General features: G+C 52.8%; 6 protein-coding genes across 6 annotated transcripts; 1 reads left to right on the forward strand and 5 right to left on the reverse strand.

Annotated features, from left to right (window-relative positions):
* Window positions 1-2,633: 2,633 nt before the first annotated feature.
* COCCADRAFT_5693 (uncharacterized protein) lies at window positions 2,634-5,576 on the forward strand (the record flags this gene model as incomplete). Its single annotated transcript, XM_007714854.1, has 3 exons — window positions 2,634-3,033; window positions 3,088-5,031; window positions 5,452-5,576. The coding sequence occupies 3 exons, from the start codon at window positions 2,634-2,636 to the stop codon at window positions 5,574-5,576; spliced, it is 2,469 nt and encodes an 822-aa protein (XP_007713044.1).
* A 626-nt stretch (window positions 5,577-6,202) lies between these two features.
* COCCADRAFT_98210 (uncharacterized protein) lies at window positions 6,203-7,589 on the reverse strand (the record flags this gene model as incomplete). Its single annotated transcript, XM_007714871.1, has 3 exons — window positions 6,203-6,436; window positions 6,559-7,305; window positions 7,434-7,589. 3 exons carry the CDS (start codon window positions 7,587-7,589, stop codon window positions 6,203-6,205), a joined length of 1,137 nt encoding a protein of 378 aa, XP_007713061.1.
* A 1,088-nt stretch (window positions 7,590-8,677) lies between these two features.
* On the reverse strand, window positions 8,678-8,869 carry COCCADRAFT_98243 (uncharacterized protein; the record flags this gene model as incomplete). The annotated part of the gene is made up of 1 exon (XM_007714872.1): window positions 8,678-8,869. A coding segment is annotated over one exon (192 nt), but the record flags the coding sequence as incomplete, so codon positions are not given.
* A 237-nt stretch (window positions 8,870-9,106) lies between these two features.
* Window positions 9,107-9,850, reverse strand: COCCADRAFT_98171 (uncharacterized protein; the record flags this gene model as incomplete). The annotated part of the gene is made up of 2 exons (XM_007714873.1): window positions 9,107-9,768; window positions 9,820-9,850. The coding sequence occupies 2 exons, from the start codon at window positions 9,848-9,850 to the stop codon at window positions 9,107-9,109; spliced, it is 693 nt and encodes a 230-aa protein (XP_007713063.1).
* Window positions 9,851-12,435: 2,585 nt separating this feature from the next.
* Window positions 12,436-12,821, reverse strand: COCCADRAFT_37460 (uncharacterized protein; the record flags this gene model as incomplete). The annotated part of the gene is made up of 2 exons (XM_007714874.1): window positions 12,436-12,584; window positions 12,671-12,821. The coding sequence occupies 2 exons, from the start codon at window positions 12,819-12,821 to the stop codon at window positions 12,436-12,438; spliced, it is 300 nt and encodes a 99-aa protein (XP_007713064.1).
* A 1,136-nt stretch (window positions 12,822-13,957) lies between these two features.
* COCCADRAFT_5697 (uncharacterized protein) lies at window positions 13,958-17,623 on the reverse strand (the record flags this gene model as incomplete). The annotated part of the gene is made up of 3 exons (XM_007714855.1): window positions 13,958-16,304; window positions 16,362-16,792; window positions 17,408-17,623. The coding sequence occupies 3 exons, from the start codon at window positions 17,621-17,623 to the stop codon at window positions 13,958-13,960; spliced, it is 2,994 nt and encodes a 997-aa protein (XP_007713045.1).
* Window positions 17,624-18,058: the final 435 nt, after the last annotated feature.

Genomic DNA, 18,058 nt, shown 5'->3' on the forward strand with positions numbered 1-18,058 from the left:
TCAGAGAGATGGGATACGTGGTTTATTAGACACTTCTAGAAATAAAGAAATAAAGACAACGTGGCATCAGCATGTCTACCATGATCTAAGTTTGAGAAGATGTATTCAAATCAGAGGTGGTGCAATGCTTAGTACTCAAGTCAATACTATTGCTATTTCCTCCCCTCCTTGACCACATGTCTGATGCCACTCTTCTGGATCTCAAACTCGATGCCGCGTCCCGGCAAGGGCGGGGCCCAAGGCGCAAATACGAGCTTGAACCAGCGTCGCCATTTGGAAATGTGACGCTCTTCGTCGGCCCACTCGTCCTGGCCATTGACCGTATGGATGAGCGGTCTGCTTGCAAATACGGGTTGCTTCTTAAGCGCGATACGGCATGCAATTTGGTTTGTCCAGACGAGGCCAAGCGAAGGCGTCTTTTGTACATGTATTTGCTCGTAGGGGGAGTCGCCCCAGCCGGTGAACCAGGCTTGTTGGTGGTCGAGGCTTAGTGGGTCGGGCGAGAGAAGGAGGGCTTGGTCTTGCTGTGACGGTAGTGGAGGCACAGCATCGTTGGGCTGGCTACCGGTAGAAGTGGTGCGGGTAGCGTTGCCCTGGCTATTTGCAGATGTGGTGCGTGAGGCAGCGTTTGAAGATGCAGCGGAATACGCAGCAGCAGATGGGGCTTTGGTGAAGCGGTCGGCTACTTGATTTGCTACGACAATGGCAATGCCCTCTGTACGCGCAAGCTCTCTCAGCAAGGCGCCGAGCTGAGCGAGCTGTGTGCCACGCCGTGCCATGGATGCAGCAGCATTTCCACCGCTTTGCTTGTCGAACTCGGCGCGATAGTTTGCCGCGACAGAGTCGAGGATTACGAGGCCTACGTCATGCTTCTTGATTGCGACGGGCAGTTGATAGCGCAGAATATGCTCTTGCGACTCGAGGTCGGGCGTTTGTATGCTCAGGATGCGTGATAGTGAAGGCTTCTCAGCATCGGGGAGGGCAACTAGAGCCGGGTGGGTGGATAATAGCTGGGCAAGACGGGTGGTGGACAGGACAGCTTCGGTGGAGATGTAGACTGCCGACTTTGCGAAGCCGTGGGGCGGCTTGAGCTGAGAGGCCAAGAGGAGGGTCAGAAGCAGCTGCGTCTTGCCGGCGCCGCTAGAAAAGCCGTTAGTTCAACGACTCTGGTGCGGCGGGGATGGCGGATGGGCAGGACGAACCTCTCACCCGTCACCTCTACCAGGTACCCACGCGGGATGCCGCCGCCCAGGGCAGCATCGAGCTCGTCATCGAGGGTGCTGATGCAAGCCCAGTCGCGCTTGGGAGTGGGGGCAGGTTCCTCTGGCCCGAAGCCAAGCTGACGGTGCAGGGCAGCAACCACGGCATCTGCGAGCTTCCTCAGTTCGCCGGTGGGCACCTGGGCGCGTTTGGCGATGGTGGGCGCGTCGAGAGTGAGGACGTCATTGGTGGTGATGAGGGCCTTGTCGAGCGAAGGTAGCAGATGGGAGAATGGGGTGGCATCAAAGTCCGGCAGCACGTGCAGCAGATCCGTCATGGGCCTAGTGTCATTGCAGAGTGAAGGAGAGTAGTATAGCAGTGTAGTATGTACTAACTAACTATTCTTCTTTGTAATAGTATTTCCGATTCCGATTCCGATTCCCCATGAACATAACATGACATGCGCCACACCCACAGCCGTCCCCCCACCTCTCCACGCCTTGGCACCGCGTGCATCAGCCACATCTCCCCCGCCACAGCCCACCAGAGCTCCCATGACATGACGACAATGGGAGAAACCTGGGGAAAGGCGGGCATCATGTGCTCTACAACTGCCTCGTCCCAAGTCTCGCCATCGACAGCCAGGTTGCCGTCATCACTCAGACACTCCCGCTCGATACGCGGCCCCATCTGCGCATGCTTGGGCTTGGTTGCTGTGTGCAAGCTCCCCAGTCTGCCGCCGATACTTCCACTCGTCCGTGGCTCTATGACCTGATTACCTACAGGCCCACTAGTCCTCCTCGGGATAACAGCCCTACGCGCATGCCGTATCCTCACGACCGAGTCTCTCTCTCCCTCGCTCCATTTGCTCTTCTGGCCCGCGGCTGATCTTTTCCGGCTTTTTATCCCTCATCACCTTGCGCCTGGGGCCCCAAGTCCACCGGCTCGCCCACAGCTGCCTAGTAAGTCGTTGCACAAGAAAATCACTTTGACTGCCCCCAGCTCATCAAAACTCGACACTTCTGGACAAACGCCCATACTCTTTTAGCCCCCTGTCTAGGCCGGGTTGGCGCCAGCAGGTAAGTCTCGGGTCATTCACTCCTCCCGTCTGCCCCTAAACGGGTCACGTACCGAGTCGGCGGTCGGCTGCTTGGGCTGGCTGCTTGCATCCTCTTGCCCTGGCTTGCAGAGCCTTTCACATGCCCAGTTGCCAAGTGGATCCCTACCTAGTGCTGTTTTTCTCCGTCCGTCCTGGCCTTTATAATAAGACCATCCTGCCCATGCCCATGCACCCCGACACTCTTGACAACTTCAGAGTACCCATGCCGGCCTACTGTTTTCAAGACTGCCACTACTTCTATCGCAGTGCCTTGCGGCATCTCAACATTGCCACTTCCATCTCTCCTCTCTACGCCTAACTGACTCTTCTCGCCATGGCAGTTCGTAAATTTACCCAGCCTTCGTCTCTAGAGGATACTCTCCAGAAAGCATCCAACATGTCCAAAGAGGAAGCAACTCGTTCCGAGGAATCTGCAAGGAACAGCACACAGTCCTATCCAGCTGAAGCACAAGCTCCCTTAGCAAACCACACCAACCCAAACTCGAGGCCAGGCATCACCTTTGCCCATCAGGACAGTCTTCCCAAACTTCCCATTCCAGAGCTCGACAGCTCATGCAAAAAATACCTTGCCGCCCTCAAGCCTCTCCAGACACCCAAAGAGTATAACGACACTGTACATGCAGTAGAAGACTTTCTAAAATCCGATGGCCCGGTCTTGCAAGAAAAGTTGAAGAAGTATGCTAGTGGAAAAGCCAACTACATTGAACAGTTTTGTAAGCCCCTCCATTATCAATCAATGTCATCATGCATGCGCTGACCACCATCAGGGTACGACTCGTATCTGAATTTCGATAACCCAGTCGTACTCAATCTAAACCCATTCTTCTTACTGGAAGATGACCCTACCCCTGCTCGCAACAACCAAGTCACTCGTGCAGCGTCACTAGTCGTCTCGGCGCTTGCTTTTGTCAGAGCCGTCCGTCGAGAGGAGCTACCTCCTGACACCGTCCGTGGACAGCCCCTTTGCATGTACCAGTACTCACGTTTGTTCGGCACGGCCAGAATACCAACTGAACATGGATGCCAAATCGGCCAGGACCCAACCTCAAAACACATCGTTGTCATGTGCCATGGCCAAGTTTACTGGTTCGATGTCATGGACGACAACCACGATTTGATCATGACGGAAAAGGACATCGCCCTTAACCTGCAGGTGATTATTGATGATGCGCAAGAAGTCCCGATCCAAGAAGCTGCCAAGGGCGCAATAGGTGTGCTGAGCACAGAAAACCGAAAGGTGTGGGCTGGCCTGCGTGATGTACTGCACAGGGAAGAAGGTTCAAACAATTCTGATTGTTTGAACATTGTTGATTCCGCTCTATTCGTACTCTGTCTCGATTATACCGAGCCCCAGACTGGCGCGGACCTTTGCATGAACATGCTCTGTGGTACAAGCAAGATTGAGCGCGGAGTGCAGGTTGGCACATGCACAAACCGTTGGTACGACAAGTTGCAAATTATCGTTTGCAAGAACGGAAGCGCAGGTATCAATTTTGAACACACTGGTGTTGATGGCCATACCGTCCTTCGATTCGCTTCCGACGTATATACCGACACTATTCTCCGCTTCGCTAGAACCATCAACGGCAGTGCACCCAGTCTGTGGGCTTCGTCAAGCCCCGACCCTGCGAAGCGAGACCCCGAGAGCTTCGGCGATGTTCAAACTACGCCTCACAAGCTTGAGTGGGACATGGTTCCTGAGCTGGGTACGGCTCTGCGTTTCGCCGAGACACGTCTAGCAGACCTTATCCAGCAGAATGAGTTCGCTACCCTCGAATTTCCCCACTATGGAAAGAACTTTATGACCTCGATGGGCTTCTCACCCGATGCTTTCGTTCAGATGGCCTTCCAGGCTGCTTACTACGGCTTGTATGGGAGGATTGAGTGTGTATACGAGCCTGCCATGACTAAGATCTACTACCATGGACGAACTGAAGCTATTCGATCCGTCACAGAAGAGTCGGTCGAGTTTCTCAAGACATTTTGGGGCGAAAATCCCGCGAGTCAAAAGATTGACGCACTTCGCAAAGCCTGCCAAAAGCACACGGAGAATACTAAGATTTGTTCAAAGGCTCAAGGACCAGACAGGCATTTGTATGCCCTGTATTGTATATGGCAGCGCGCCATTGACGAGTCTCAAGATATGGCTAGCAGCGACGGCTGGGACTCAACACGACCATCTAGTCCCGATGCTTCCGGTGTTGCTTCACCCAACCGTAATTCGACGCATTCAGAAAATGGATCTATTTCTAGCTCACCACCTCCTTCCCCAGTACAGCACTCAATGCCGGCACTGTTCGCAGACGCCGGTTGGGATAAGATCAACACGACGATTCTTTCCACTTCAAATTGCGGAAACCCTTCTCTCCGTCAATTTGGTTTCGGTCCCACTTCCGCTGAGGGATTCGGCATTGGTTACATCATCAAAGACGGCAGCATCTCCATTTGTGCATCTTCTAAGCACCGACAGACAAGCCGCTTTATCGATGCACTGGAATCTTACTTTTTGGAGATCCGCAAGCTACTACGACAGATCAAACGCCGTGGTACTTCTACTGACAAGACGGCCACACGCGCGCGCGAGGCAGAAGACAGACCACTGGCTACTCGCCTCAAGAGTAGAGGAAGAATCATCCTCGGCGACGGAGCCAAACAACAGACGCCCTCAGAGAGCGTCGCAGATGAAGAAGAAGACGATGGTCTAGGTGGATGTAGGACTCCCCCTTCCCCTCCTTCCCTTTCCCTTGGCGATACCTCAAGTGTCGATTCCTCTTCTTCTGCTTCTTCTTTTCCGCCTATGCACCTCCCGCCGACTCCGCCTCACTCTCCGCCGTTTAAGCCCATGACGGCGGTCTTGTCGAGCTCGCAGAAGAAGCCGATAGCTGTTTTCAAGACGGTGCGAGCGAGGCAGGGGACGCAGGGAGCGTCTGCGGCAAAGAAGAAGCCAATTTTCTATTCTTCTTGACTTCTTTCTTCTCTTTCCAGACTTCTGCAATTTAGCATTTTGATCTCTCCTGCAAGATTTGTGTCCAAGACTTTATTGATTCACATTTTCTTTCTCCCCCCACACAGACGCAGATTTTCTTTTCCAAAGATTTCATTATACTGATTGTTGCTCTTCTTGTGCATAGATGGCTTCTTCGACGCGGGTATGCTCCGTCAGGCGCTCAACGCCAATCGAGCACAAGTCGAACCCGTCGAGCGCGACGTGATACGCAGGAACATTGGGAGGAGGTTGAGACTGGCCGAGTACTAGGGGGTGTCGTCTGGTGGGGATAGTATGGTACTAGCGGCTGTTGGAAGTGGTGGAGTACAATATACTGAGTAGATAGTGGATGAAGAGGGAAACATAGTGTGTTGGAGTTGTATATCTGTACACAATGGCTCTGTATATGTGAATGCTTCTCGAAGAAAATAGTGTTCTTGGAAGTCGTGAGGTTGTTTTCTCATTCTTGATCTACGTACCTTTATCTAGCTCATGTCAGATGTCAATGCGTTACCCAACTTCATTTATTCAGCATGCCCTCGTGACCTCGAGATTCAAACGGGTCCTGTCTCACCATGTCCGATCGTCATAGTCTTTCTCTCTTTTATGTCTTCTTGCTGAAATAAGAATCGATATGCCCGAACTACCAGGGAAACAGTATGACGAAGCATAGAGCGTATGGATAATTTCCCTTTGCTTAACCATTAACAAAAATCTATAGATGAACCCTCCGAAAAGAAAAACAAGTCCAACAATACACGAGTCAAAAAAATCATATCTGGAATTCTTTTTGTAAATATATACATGATTCATCAGGAAAAATTTCATATCCCATATTCACATCTACACAGCAAAGCCCCCGCCCCTTTGGTAAAAAAAAAAGAAAAAGAACAAACCTAGGCCTTGCTGAATCCCAGTTCATACAAATAACCTAGCACCAAGCGTCCGTGCTGAAGCACATGGTTAGGATCCATATGCTCCATGGTATCATTCGGAGTATGAATGTACGGATTGCGGTAGCGGAAGTCTGATTCGAAGACGAATGAGGCGGGGTATCCACTGCGCATGGCGGATCCGTGGTCGGAGCATGCGTAGCCGCACGTGCTGTTGACGTAGGTAATGTCGGTGTACTGAAATTACGTCAGTATCGTTGTATTCATCTTCTTTCTTCCTTGTTCCACCTCGCTTCTCCTCGTGGCAAAAAAAAAGGGGGGGGGGGGAAACCGTAAGGGAAATGGGGATATAAACGTACCTCACCAATGACGCCCACCAGATACTGATTCAACACCGCATCCGTAAAATCCGTAATCAAGCCAAAACTCTCAGGCTTCCCTGCATTCAACGTCCCCTTCGTGTAACCTACCATATCTTGCTGCAACATGGCCCAGATATCTCTGCCTGCATTCTTATACTGCGTGAAGATGTCCTGGCTGCCGCGGAGCCCGCCCTCCTCAGCAGCGTACCAGTGGAATTCAATCGTGTTTTCCAAGAGGTTGTTGGAGCCGGCGAATGCCGAGTCGGTAAGGAGCACGCGAAGGGCCTCGAGGAGAAGCATGGAGCCGCTGCCGTCATCGTCGACGCCCGGGGCGCGGCCGGTGAGGCGGTTGGCTGAGTTGATGGAGTCGAGGTGGGCGCCTACGACGACGGTGCGGTTGGAGCGGCCTTGGATGCGGGCGATGATTGAGTTTTGGGGCCAGAGCGAGTGCGGGAATGCAGAGGCGGATACGCCTGGTTTGTTGGCTGCCTTGACGACGGCTTGCACTTGGGCGAGGAGCCATTGGGCGGCGTCGGCGCCAGATTGGGTTTCAGAGAAGCGCGTATGGAAGGTCGAGTATTGCTCGAGGTTTTTCTTGATGTTGGCCCAGCTGAGCGAGGGAAATAGGCGTCGGATGTTGGCGCTGTATTGGAAGCTGGTTGGGTAGGCGGCCGCGCGTGTGACGGCTATGGGTTCGGCAAACGAGTCGGTGATGTCGAAGAAGTGGCTTCCACAGCCGCCGCCCTGGGGGTTATCGTCAGTATCAACAAAAAAAAAGGGAACTGTAATAAAGAAAGAGGTTTGCGTGGGGGGAAGGGGGGTGGGAAAGAGAGTGGTAATAAAAAGATGTCTCAACACCACCACAAACTCACCGTAGCAATATCCCACCTTTCATCCTCAGTAATCTGGCGCGTCTCCCCCGGCGCAACTTCAATCGTAATACTCCTCGCCGCATTGCTAACTCGCTCCGGCCCCTTTGCCAGCGCAGCAGTAGCGCAAACAGTAGCGAGAAGACCAAGCGACTTCATCTTTCCTTCTCTTTCCTTGACCACTTGATCGAGAAGCTACCTTTGGGGAAAATCAAGAGGGCGTAACAGAGGAAGTAAAAAGAAGTGAAGTGAAAAGAATCCAAGCAGAAAAAAAATCACAGCAAACAAGTCACCTCCAATATATACTATATTACTACCCTTCCCCCCTCCCCTCACGCTACCTTTACCCACCCCAATCCCCGTCCCATCCTCCCCACTTCACCCAACTGCGCCCCGTCACCTTACCCAAAAAAGTCCCTACACACTCCTCCTCCCAGCAAGGAAACAAGCCAATAAAAGTGATTGGGCGGGGGTAGGGGAGGGGATTCAGGATACAAACAAACCCGCCAAGCAAAAGTCTTGGAACCACCGCGATATCCATCTTGTCGCTTTCCTAATCGGGGATAGTGGTATTGTGACGGGGGGCAATGCGCAAACTGCAAGAGGCAGGTCTGTGTGGTTCGTACGGAGAAGAGTTGACGCGGGGCGAAAGGTCCGGAAATGGTGTAATTGGGATGTTATTATTGTTTTTTTTTGATGACATGGAAGGTGAGGGAAAGAAGAAGGTGGGTGAGCTTGACTGAAGTGACTAATAGGTAATAAGTTGCAAGGGGATTAATATAATAATGGCTGTTCGACTTCATATATTTTCTCTGACTAACTTTTTCATTGCTCTGATATGGCAGTGTAGACCGGCATATGCCTGCCTAACCTGCCACATGTAATTGTCTTCTCAACACGATAATTTTCAAACATGATATTCTTTTTAGAGTGTGGTAACAAAAAAAACTTTCAAGACAAGAAAATGTACAAAATAAAAAAACCTTCTCTTTCATCAGCAAACTCCCGCGCTACATGCAAATGAATAAAAGTGGGTATAAGTGACAAAAGACTATCCGTCTATACATCTTGACGCAATATAAATGCCACCAAACCTGCGCTATGCTGAACCACACCTGGTTCTGGGGCCCGACAAGGTGGACAATAAACAGAAACGACACGAGCGGTCCGTCTGTTCGCGAAAGTTGGTTCTGTGGCCCTGCTCCTACTACCTCCGGCCCTGTGTCACCTAGTTAGTAACTTTAGAATCAAGTTTGTTTGGAGGGAAGCTGACGTACTAAGACGCTTGCGCCTCCTCCAACAGCGGCTCGCTGTTTTCCGAGCCAGCCTTTGGGTGCTTCGCTGCGTCTTTGCAGGATAACCGTGTTGCTCAGCAGTCGCTGGTTCATGTCGTACCACATCGACTTGACCAGCGCGTTCTCGCGCCGGAGGTTCTCGACTTCTTGCTGAAGTTCGGCCTGTTTTTGTCAGTCTTTTGCATGTGAGAAAAAGTGGCTGGGTGCCTACCGAGCCCCTTTCTGCTGTCTCTGCCTTGGCCATTTCGAGTTGCACTCGTAGTGACTCGTTCATATCGAGCTGGTCTTGGAGGTCCTGTTATCTGAGTCAGTTTCGATTCTTGATGCATTGCGAGAAAGAAGGGAAAGAAAAACATCGTCAAGACAAGTATACTCGGGCAGCTAGGCCAGGGACAAACTTGCCACGTAGTCGTTGAGAATCTGATCCATGCAGTACTCATCCTCGCACATTGCTGGCAGTTTGCTCATCTCTGGCAACACTGGCGGCGCCATGCGATCCCGACTAGTTTGTCCCGCACCCGCCGTCGGAATCGACTTTTCTAGGAGTGACTTGTTCTTTCTGACGTAGCTGTTCTGCGGCGATTCCGGTTGCACCAGGGTAGCGGCAGTCAACGACGGCTCAAGCTGATATCGCTTCATGGTCATGACAGCCGCGTCAAAGGCGGAAGGAGATGACTTTGTATGGGAAATCTGCTTGTTACTTACTTTTTTCGCCTTGTCCAGGGCTGCCTCTGATGAGAGGATGGTCTCGGCGATCTCTGAACTTGTCGCGTCCAGGACTCTGGGCTGTGTTTCTGGAGGTGCCTTGACAACTGACTCTATCATCTCGCGCATCTGCTGTATTGTTTCGACCCTCTTGAGTTCAAGCAGCTCTGGTGGGAGGTTGTCCCGGTCAAGCAAAGCTGCTCGCAAGAGACCTGACTTTTCTGCGTTTGCAAGTTCCAGCTCGCGTAGTCTGTCATTGGTCCGCTCTTGCAGCACCAGCAGACGTTCATGCTCTTTTTGCATGCTCGCCGCCCGCACATCGTCGTCAATATCAGCTTCTACAAACAGGTCAGCATGGTTTGGTTGTGCATATGTGTCACGTGACCTACTCCTATTTAGCTCGTTGCGAAGTTCTGCCATTTGGAGGTCCTGCTCCCGCAGCCGGCGACGAAGCTCCTCAAGTTCTGACTGGGCTGTTTGAAGCTTTTCGTTTTGTTCCAAAAAGGGCCTGTGTGAGACACTGTTTAGCTTGGTGAAGAACACAATCATAGGAAGCAGCCCTACTTTTGACTAGTCTCGTCCTTCTCCGACATCATATCCGACCGTAGACCAAGGTTCTCCTGCATTTGCTTGAGTGTCTCACTTTCCAGCGACTTCAAACGAGCAGTGAGAATGTCGACTCGTTGTTGCAAGGCAATGGCATCTGCGCTGATGCGTCCTTCAGATGTGGGCTTCACTTCAGGTTCTTGTGAGTTTTCGTCTTGCGAGAGCTCATCTTCTAGACTATCGCCTTGGTTTGCATGGTTTGCTGATTCTAGCTCTCGTATCCGCTCCTCGAGCTCCTGCTTGGCATCCTCAGCCTTGTATTGTAACTCACGTGTCTGCTCGAGTTGTTTCATGAGCATTAGGTTCTCATGCTCGACCCGCGTCCGCTTCCCCTTTTCTTCGAAGATGGCTTGCTCGCCGTTTGCCAGTGTCTGGCCGTTTTCCTTGATAATGTTTTGTAGAACCTCGATCCTTTCCTCGACATTCTCCAGTTGTGCTAGCCTTTCGCGTGCTTGTTGGTGGTCCTCGCGTAGGGCCTCTAGTTGCTTCGTCTCTTTTGTAAGGGACTCAATCTTCTTCTTAAGGTTCTCGTTTGCTTTTGCCTTTTGGCTCAACTCGTCACGTTCGGCCTTGACGACTTGTAGTTGGTCACGCAGTTCTTGTTTCGATCCTTCCTCAGCCTGCAACCGGTCGAGGCGGCGTTTCTGGCTGTCCATGATCTCCCTGGCACTGGCCAGATCCTGCTCCAGCTGATCAATATACTGGCGGTCACGCAACAAGTCGTTACGCAGGTTTTCGACATCGTCCGACTCTTCTCGCTGGGCCTGGCCGGCCCGGATATCGAGGTAGGCACTTGCTTCGGCAACATCTTCCTCGAGCTTGGCGATGCGCTCTCGTGAGGCTTTGAGCTCTTCAGTTAGCTTCACAACCTGCACCTTCAATGCCTGGCGGTCCTTGTTAGCTTCGAACAACTGCGCCTCCTGTTCGAGTTCGTTGCCTGGGGCGGGCGGCTGGCCCGAGGCTGCACGTGTGGGAGATCGATAGCCGGGGAGGATGGGGTCTGAAGTCAGTTCTGCATCAACACCGAGTTCTGACATGCGCTGGTCCAAGGCCTGCATTTCCTGGATGGCTTCTGCAATGGTTTCGGCCGTCTTGGTGCCGAGTTTGGGCATGACCTGCAGCATGCGTTGGTTGCTGCGGGGTGAAAAACAGGCAGCGAGCAAGACGGCCATTGTAAGTTTGGCAACGAGCATAGTTGATCCATCACGAGCGCCCGTCTTCAGGTCTGGTATCATGCGTTTTGTGAGGACGGGTAGTTGCTCGCACTCTTCGCGGATATATGTTGACGTGGTGCGCTCGATGTGCTTGAGATTCTGCCATCGTGGGATCCAATTGTCTGATTGGCGGCGGTGGTTTTCTTCGAAGTTAGGTAGGGACTCGTTGAAGTAGTCGGCATCGATATCGTTGAGGATCTGCCAGAGAATCTGGCCATCCTCGAGTTGGCTCAGCGTTGTGATTCTAAAGGGCAGGTCGAAGGTATTGACCTGCAAGCAGAAAAAAAAATGTCAGCTGCATATGCTCGGAAAACAAATAGAGTCGAGGGTGGGCTTGGGACATACCCAGTCCAAGAGGGCCTTGAGCAGCTCGGGCTTGAAGTCGTCCATGGTTGGGGCAGTCGCGGGGCTTGCCAACCCGCGTGGGTGTCTAGGGGAATCAATGGATCAATGGCGATGGCGATGGCGATGGAGGCAGAGTCGAGCGTGGCCGGCGGGCATGTCGAGGCGGACGGGCAGTTTGCAGTGACTTGTAGACGGCGCTGCTCCACCTCGCACAGGCTTGTTCCCGGCTCAGGACGTGTCGACGCGTTGAGGGTGAGGTTGGATGTGTTGCCAACGCTAGGCCGGAATACAGCACACACTTGCGCGGGGCCGCGCTTCACCGCTGTGCCGTGCTCGGATCGCGACAATGAAGGCACTGACGTCGTCGGCGATGGCCTGTCCTAGCCGTTAGTCTAGAGTTGCACCTCGCACTGCTGCCATAAGACACATGACGCGCATGTCACGGCCGAAGGCGTCGCTCTGCCACGACTCGCACGTCCCCGAGTGAGGCCAGCCATGGCGGGGAAGGGGCCGCTGCAGGGCTCCACCGCCTTGTCCGCCCGCCCTACTTTATCGTCGAGGCGATATGGGATGAGAGACAGGCCTGGGTGCCTGTGTAGTAGTATGTCAAGATAAGTATGCACGTGGGCATGTGTGTATACTGTATGCACGTCTACATGCAGTGGCTATTTGCTTTTACATGCAGCAATACCATGGCCAACTACATACATAACATTCATACTGCCATCCAACACCATCACCACCTTTGCCCAACGCCAACCCAAAAAACGCCCAATATTCAAACCCAAAGCCCATAACTCGTCCCTAGTACAGTCTGTCTTTCCCCTGCTCACTGCCCAACTACTCCTTGTTGTGCTGTGTTGTAACGATGCCGTCCTCCTCAATCTCGCACTTGTACACATCGCTCAGCGTAGACACCAGCTCCAGCGCAGATGCAGGGGCCGTGGCCGCAAACCCCTTGATGATATTGTACTCATATGTAATCTCACCTACACACCATCGTCAGCAGCAGACTCAACGTATCGCCAGCCTATCGGGTGCCCAAGCAGACAAATTCTACCATCTCTCCACTTACCCTTTGCCTTTCGAATAGCCTCCTTGCTCTGCTCCACGATCTCGTCCGGCGTGTCGTTCGGCCAACTGATGATGACGCTCCGGTGTGGCGCAAGCCCCATGGCTACTGTCGCAAACAGCGAAACAACGAGTGGAATAAAAGCAGTGCGCATCGTCTAGCAATCAAATCTTCGGATCCGCGCGGGTTGCTGTTGTGTCTGGATATCTATCGCTGGGAGCCGTGATGTTCAGGCGACGTATATCGTTGTCGGACACCGTAAAGGTTGCGTGCTGGTACAGGACTGTGTTGGTGCAGTTGGTGGAAGCGCTGTGTGTAAAGTGTATGTAGGCTAGGGGTAACAAGGAAGGTGTTCAGGCTGTCTTGGAGAGGCTCCTGCTAGAAGCGGAAGGCCGAGTGTCACGTCATGGCGTCTTCCCAATCCAAGCGCTGGAACACTTCTTTGCCCCTCGTCATTTCACGCCACCCAACCAACCATACTGTGTCTCTCTCTCTACTACCAAAGCACCGTGGTAGCACTCTTCTTTCCCATCTCCGCCTTTATATCCATGCATATCATAATCATCTCACCAACACCACATCATCATCACCATCACCATCATCAATAATATCATCACCCATCGCAAAAAAAAAGAACAATGATACATGATTCTGTTGATTCCATTGTCTACTCGAGACTTGCCACCTAGCTCCAGGCTCACGACAAGTGGCCATTGCATCCTCTCCTGTGCCCGAAAAACGCCGCCGACGTGGCGACCATGCTCGTGCCCGTGCTACCAAAGTGCTCATGCTCAACGTTTCTTTTAGTTGCACCAAGGTGCCGTCTTCATATCGACAGTCCATGCAACCAAAGCAACGAGGAAATGGGGGTAAGGGGAAAGCGAAGGGATAGAATACAAGTCATCCGAAGGAAAAGGAAAAGAAAAAAAAGGGAAAGTAAAGCAAAGCAAAAACACATACCCCAGTGTAACTCGTGTTCCATGCGCCAGAGTATGCCAGTGGATGCCTACGCTCCGTGATGATAATCGTGTAGCCGTAGTGTACAAGACCAATCTGTCGAATACAATGAGCGTCTTGCCGAAGGAGCACAAAACACTCCAACTCAGACCCTCGCAGACAAGATTGGTCGATAGAAGGAAACTTTTTCAATCCGCCACATGACTGAACCCCGACACCAATCCAATAGACTGATAGCCATGCTGCTGAATCATGTGCCGAGGCGTTTTGAATGCTTTTTGACCGTACCATGGTTCGTCAAGTCATAAGGTCGTCCAATATCTTCCCCTCGTCCTAGAACCACTGACCATGACTACCGTTGGCTTGTGCCATACCGTACTGCTGTTGTGGCTGCTGGTAGCCTTGGTTGCTGTTGTTTTGGACAGCGTTGTGCATGTGTTGTGGAACCGAAGCGTTGCTCAAGCGGTGTGGCTGGCGATGCGGCTGCGGAGAGAGAATGCTCGGGCCGTAGTTGGCGTTGGACGTGTACATGGGCGCTTGGTACTGAGGGCCATATGCCGAGCTTGGCTCTGAAGGGCCCTGTGCAGTGCCAGGAGATGCGTGTCCGGAAGAAGTACGGCCTGCGTACGCAGCAAGACGGCTCTCGCGCTCAGCAACCTTACTCATGATGCGGCGGCCGTAGGGAGTCTGCCGAATGGACGGGAGAATAGGACGCATAGCCTCAATGAGGTGGACGCACAGCTCTGCGGGCGCAAATTCGAGCGCAGTCTGTATAACGTAATTGCCGTATGAATCGCGCATGAGCTGCTCAAGCTGCTCAACGTCAAGAAGCTCCTCAATCATCATACCTTTGACATGCGGCTCAGCACAGCGAATGCACTTTTCAATGACGTTGGAGCTAAACTTTTGCTTAGACAGCTCGCAAATCTTGCCCTGGAAACCCTGGCACATGGGCGTCGTGAAGGAGGCGTCGTTGAGGTCCAAGATGTACTGAACAACATAGTTGCCAAAGGGGTCCTGAACCAAATGAAAGCTGTGCGCCGTAATCTTGCGAATGAGGTCGACTTTCTGGAAGCCAGAGGCATGGTCAATGCAACGCTGCAGGACACAGCAGCCGTGGCGGTGGGTGCCGACAGTGATACAGTGTTCGCCTACAGCATCGAAGATGAACTGGGCATCTGGAGACTTGAGGTGGTTGAGGCATTTCTGAATAACGTGGTTACCGTTAAGATCTTGAATGAGATCAACAACCTGTCCGGACAAAGCGCGAATGATCATCTGCGTCTGATCATCGGTCGAGATGAACTCAATCATCTTCTGCAGTGCGCGAGTGCCGTGCTGGTTGAATGCAATCTGAACCATGGCAGGAGCAGCGTTGCGCACAAGAGTGTTGCGCTGCTCGTCGTTGCAAAACTCCAACAGCTTCTGGCAGAGGTAGTTACCAAATGGATCAGTCATGAGCTCAACGACGTGAGGAGCAGTTTCATCAAAGATGATTTGAATGTTTTCCGCGTTGCGCTCCTCGAGCTTCTTCTGCAGAAAGCGGCATCCGTGCTGGTCCTTGCACAAGCTGTAGATTTCCTGGCGCGGCATAGTCTTCAAATCGTAGTTCATGTACTTGTTCGCATCATTTTGCAGGCGACGGCTCTGGATGACGCGAGCCTGGCTGTCTTGAACGCGGCCTCCTGGTCCATAGGTGGCATAAGGATTGTACTGCGGGCCACTGCCATACATGCCGTTGGGGGCGTAAGCAGAAGGTCCGCCATACTGAGGCCCAGGTCCCGACGCTGGACCGAGGTTAAGGTTGTTCATCGCGCCGTTGAGCATCGATACTCCATAGCCATAATAGCTAGGGTTTGTAGCTGCAACGCCCGAGTACTGCGACATTGCTGGCGGACCGACGTTTGCTGAAGCGCCACTGTTGGGAGCAGCTGAAGCGACGGAAGGGCCGAACGGGGCAGCACTTGCGTGAACACTAGGCTGGTATTCAGACTCGCGGTTGGCCATGGACAAGTCACGGCTGTTGCGATTCGAAATCGCATTTTGCGGAATACGGCCAAGGCTAGCGTTGTGGTTGTGAAAGTGCTGCTGGGCATGAGATGTGAAGCCAATACCATTCGTTCCGTTCATGCCAGCGCTGTTCTTCAAGGTTGGAACATCGTTGGTTGAGTAGGACTGAGTTAGCTTCGGCATAGCATTGGTAGGGCTAGCGAAGCTGAATTCAACGGAGCGACGGTTGTTGGCCAAGTTTTTCTTAGGCGTAGTGTCAACGTTGCCGTTGCCGTTGGATCGAGCAGAGTCATATTCGTCAACTTGAGGGGCTTTGCGGAATGTGTTAGCAGGAAGCGACTGTTGAGCCTGACGGTGACGGTAACCATTCCAGGCTGGGAACTGGGCGTCCGGGCTAGGGGGCTGGGAAAGGGCCAAATCAAGCGCAGCAGAAGACGCAGAAAGGTTCGTACCATTACCGGCGCCGTCGCGGCGAACCAAGACAGGAAAGTCATCTTTGGTGTTGCCCATCTGAAGAAAGCCGTTGCGATCTTGGGAAGCATTAGTCCGGTCATCTTGCCCGAACAGAAAACCAGCCGTGTCAATGTGACCCAAGACAGAGGAAAGGTCTGGAAGGTCTGGACGACTACCGTAATCCATTCTCGTCACAGGCATAGACATGCGGTTGTTCCTGTTTGATTGTGTCAGTAGCTGTTGGGAGGTAAAGGTGAGCTGTAGTTCAACTTACTTGCGGGCCGCTGGGCTCAGCGGGGTGAAATCGTCGTTTTCAAAGTCGTCATGGTCCTCTTCAGAGTTGCGTCGAGAACCTGGCATGGAATGAGACGGGAAATTGTTGTCGTGGCCGCTACCTTGAATGTTTGAAGGGGGAGAGGTGACTTGGGAGCTGGCGCGGCTACTGCGAGTGATCATACCTGGTGTGATGCTAGACATGCTAAACCGGTTTGGACGTGACAGTGCAGACGGAAAGCCGTTGCTTTCGCTGTACTCGGGCGGCGTTGTGGGCTGGCTATGGGCCGGCCCGCCGTACTGGGCGTCGTTGGAAAAGCGATTGGTATCAGCTTCGCCGTGCTGGGCTTGGAGGTTGAGCAGCTCCATTTCAGCGTCAAACCGCCGTTTGGCTTCTTTGAGGTACTCGTGTTCGATTCTTTTCCTCTCGAGCTAGTTGATTGTCAGACGGTGAGGCGAAGGCAGAAGCAGGTTTGTCGCAAGGCAACAGCGTCGCTCGTAGCCTAGGACTATTGAAAATAGAGAAAGACAAAAACAGAGATAGCAGAGAGAGAAAAAACAAGTCGTGTGCGACAAAAGAGACGTATAGTGGTGGCGCTAGCAGTGCTAGCTTGTGAGGGTTTGTTTATGTGAGAGAAAGACAAGGTGAAGGCGTTTATCACATGTTACATCGTGGGGGTACCAGTGCAAACGAACTTAGCGGATGTAACCACCTAGCCAGGTCCAGGGAAATGAAAGAGGGATGTGAAGTGAGAGGCAGCAAAAGGCTCGGTGAAGTCAACTTACCACTTGGAGCTTATGATAGGTCTGTCAGGATTGGTCGTTAGCCCCAACTCTTCTTCACCACGCATTTACACGACTAAAAAAGCATGCACGCCAAACACCCAAATCACGGCTGTGGCTTGAGCCCAAATCCATCCATGTGGTTGTGGCTGCTGCGCAACTTGAACATGCGAGGCGCCCTTGAGCGCCAGCACCAGCACCAGCCATCAGCACCAGCTCTCTCTCATCCCCCCCACCCATACTTGTACGAGAATGTCGACATACCGCAGTTGTAAATTCGGTCGGCTCTGCCGCCTGCCTACGTTGCTGGCCGATTGGAGACAATGGCGTGCTCAGGGTCGGGATGTTGTTGGTGGTGAAGCGGCGATGCAGGGTCGCGCGGCCGTCGCCATTCTGAGCGGCGCGATTCAAGGAAAAGAAGGACGAGTCTTCGCGCGGAGATCTGAGGCCGCTGCCTCCTCCGATGCCTTGGTAGGCCATGTTGAGTAGAAAACTAGAAATACACTGGGCTTCAGGTCAGCGCGAGGGTCGTGGGAGCTGGTGTGGGGGTTTGGCGGGCGGTGTGATGTTGGGGTTGGGAGAGCCGCGGCAGCAGGCCCCTCGCCCCTTGGAGTACTCCGATGGACGCAGCAGACATACATGATAATTCGTACACAGGGCAAATGCCCTTGGAGGCCTAGAGCGAGGCGCTGGAGGAGAGGGGACAGTACAGAGGTTAGACGGATACGGTGTTGGAGGGTCGGAATGTAGGGCAGGCAGGGACGGAAGTCGCTGTAGTGCGGGTCGCAGCAGCACAGCAGCAGCGCGCACTCGACGGCCTATGCACGCAACGAGTCGTGGCTAAGGGCAGGCTTGGAGAGTCTGGAAGTATTGGCCAACCGTTCAGACTTGAAGCGCCAAAGAGGCAAGTCGACA

The sequence above is a fragment of the Bipolaris zeicola genome (assembly GCF_000523435.1).
Source record: "Bipolaris zeicola 26-R-13 unplaced genomic scaffold scaffold_91, whole genome shotgun sequence".
Lineage (NCBI taxonomy): Eukaryota > Fungi > Ascomycota > Dothideomycetes > Pleosporales > Pleosporaceae > Bipolaris > Bipolaris zeicola.